This window comes from Poecilia reticulata, linkage group LG2 (genome assembly GCF_000633615.1).
Source record: "Poecilia reticulata strain Guanapo linkage group LG2, Guppy_female_1.0+MT, whole genome shotgun sequence".
Classification (NCBI taxonomy): Eukaryota; Metazoa; Chordata; class Actinopteri; order Cyprinodontiformes; family Poeciliidae; genus Poecilia; species Poecilia reticulata.
Window position 1 is genome coordinate 25112862 of NC_024332.1, and position 2794 is coordinate 25115655.

The following is a 2794-nucleotide window of genomic DNA, read 5'->3' on the forward strand; positions in this document are numbered from 1 at the left end:
AGAATCGATTTATTCATACAGCCCTACCCTCCAGTCCTACTAGTAGTTTATTGTTGGATTCTGGTCTCTTCCATCCACCCAGTGGCTCCACTTTGCTGTTTCCTGTCTGGATTTMATTTTCTGGTTTGGGTTCAGCAGCTGATCTGGTTCTGATATTTTCTATTAGTTTCTATCAGGTTGTAGTTCTGTCAACATCAGAACCACTGAGACCCATACAGACCAGTAACCTGGATATTAGCTCCCAGAAACATTAACCTCAGAAACCAGTGAGAAATGTTTGCAGATCTTGAAGGTTCTGGTTTTYCTTCCTGTCTTCAGTTTTCCACATAAATGTTCATTTGAATCCAAGATGGCTGACTGGATGGTTGTAGTTTGTAGTTTATTTATCCTGAATTTACCTCAGTCTGAGGTTAGTGGTCATAATGTTCTGCTGCTGATGCATGATGGTGGTCTCAACATTAATGGAGAATCAGGACTGGTGGGTCCGGTTCTTCTCCGATTCTCCTGTTAAAAAAAAGACAAAAACAGATAATTGGCCTGTAACAATAAATCAAATAATCGAATGATAAATAAAAATGATCGACCTCATTTTAATTTATCAGCTTTATCGTTTCTTCCTGCCTTTTTCTCTTTCTATTGATGACACTGGATGAAAAAAGACTCAACTCTGGTTCTCTCCACTGACCCTCCCTTCCTAACTTCCTTAGTAAGCGAGGAGTGAACTGTTGCATCAGGTAGTCAGATATGTCCATCTTCTCTGTCTAAATCTCATGATTATTGAAGGACAATATAGTATACAGACTTCATAACCTGTACTCTTTTGGTTGAATGTAGTTCTTATTTCCACTTTGGTAGTATGAAGATCTGACGGGGAAGAAAACCAGTACCTTAAATGTTATGTTTAGTTCTTGTTCAAGGRCATTTTTTGCCAACAGAGACTTTTTTTCCCTTCTCCCAGTTGTTTCTGTCATCATCCACTCGTCTCTTTCATCTGGAATTGTTCCTACTACCTTCAAAACTGCAGTTGTTACTCCTATCCTTAAAAACCCTGGATTGGATCCAAATAATTTCAATAATCTCTGCTCTGTTTCTAACTTTCCTTTCATCTCCAAAATCCTAGAAAAAACAGTTTCCTCTCAGCTCCATCTCCATTTAACCAAGAACCGTCTGTATGAACAGATCCAGTCACAGAATCACTAACATCTAACTTTAATTCCAGTTGATTTAAAGTCTGTAACCAGTTTCAATTCATTTAAAAAACTAACAAAACTTTGGTTAYGTCAAAAACAGAACTGTATCGATACTTAATTGTTTTATGATTCACTGTTTGYGTATATATTAACATTACATTGTGCCATTTTAAATTATTATTACTTCAATCTTTGTTAGTTTTAAGAGCTACTGTTTAAAAGCCTATCTAGGGACAAGTGCTGCAAATTAGCTGTTGCTACTGCACTATGACGCAAACATGGGACTGCTGTWCTGCTCAGTTTGTCTATGTCGATATGTATCTGTCCCTATCAAATAAACCTAATAAATKAAAAACACTCTCCTTATGGCACAAGATTCAGGTTTACTTTCTGTTCTTGTTCTCCTTGATCTCTGAGCAGCTTTCAATACCATCAGTCCTGCTYCACAGACTCTCTTCCATTGGTATCTCACACACACGCACGCTTACGAACACATGCACACACACACGGACACACCCCTYGCTTTGCTTCAGTCAKATCTCTCTGGCTGCACTCAGTTCATCCAACTTAAATCATTCAAATCCTATCTATCCCCAGTGATTTCAGGTGTTCCCCAGGGCTCTGTCCTGGGACGCCTTCTTTTCATCATCTGCCTTCTGCCCTTCATTGCAACAAATTGGAAAATTTATTACAATCACTTGAAACTTAATTTTACAGAATTAACATTAAAGACTACCAAGACAAAATATTATTAAAAAAGGATCATATTTATTCTACTATACATATGTACTAAAGGAGACAATAATCAAACCTTCCTTAGAACAAAGTAAAATGACAAAGAATAAATTTTGGTTCAGTTGTCTTTCAAAAAAGACTTTCATAATAATAATAAAATAATTTAAAATCCAGACACTTCTTAAAAATATAATCTTTGAACCTTAACATGCACAAAATGGGGAGAACAAAAAAAAAATACTTTCTTTACGTTACGTAAAAGTTTTTAAATTTTTAGCAGATTTTAATGCACTTTTATCAGTGTTTATGACATATTGCTTAATGTGAGTTACATATATGAACAGAGATCATTGCTGTCCAATAARAGTTCAGTATCACTGAGCTGTTTAGCAGACAGACTGAAATCTTTTATCACTAGTGAATAACTGATCATTATTTCTACACTAAACCCTCATCTTRTGTCCTCAGYTTCCCAGCATGCTCTTGGTGGAGTGGTGGAGGTTAACGAGGGGGCGGAGTCTGYCCTCCTGCCCTGCATTTATCATGGTCAAATACCTGAAGACCCGTTCCTCATCTGGACTCGCAGTGCTCTCAGTCCTAACTCTGTCCACCTACGGAGWGAAAATGGTGATGACCTTAAAAACCAGAACCAGCGTTTCAGAGGACGGACCTCCATGAATCCTGACGCTCTGGATACTAGAAACTTCAGCCTGACTCTGAGGAAACCTGAGCAGGATGATGGAGGAAACTACAGCTGCAGCATCTCTGATGGAAGAGAAGAACAGAACCTGAAACACATTCATCTGAAGGTCAAAGGTCAGACAAACTAGCAGCACACCCTATTGTAAAGTTTTATGTTATGAATGAAT

The 2794-nt window shown here is 37.8% G+C and overlaps 1 protein-coding gene across 1 annotated transcript in view; it reads left to right on the forward strand.

The window, feature by feature from the left end:
- Positions 1-2174: 2174 nt before the first annotated feature.
- Positions 2175-2794, forward strand: part of LOC103457579 (uncharacterized) — a gene marked incomplete at its 3' end in the record, with an annotated part of 8753 nt that continues 8133 nt past the window's right edge. The window contains exon 1 of the mRNA XM_008397844.2: positions 2175-2741. Coding sequence (XP_008396066.2) covers positions 2600-2741 — 142 coding nt within the window. The remainder of the gene's footprint in view (positions 2742-2794) is intronic.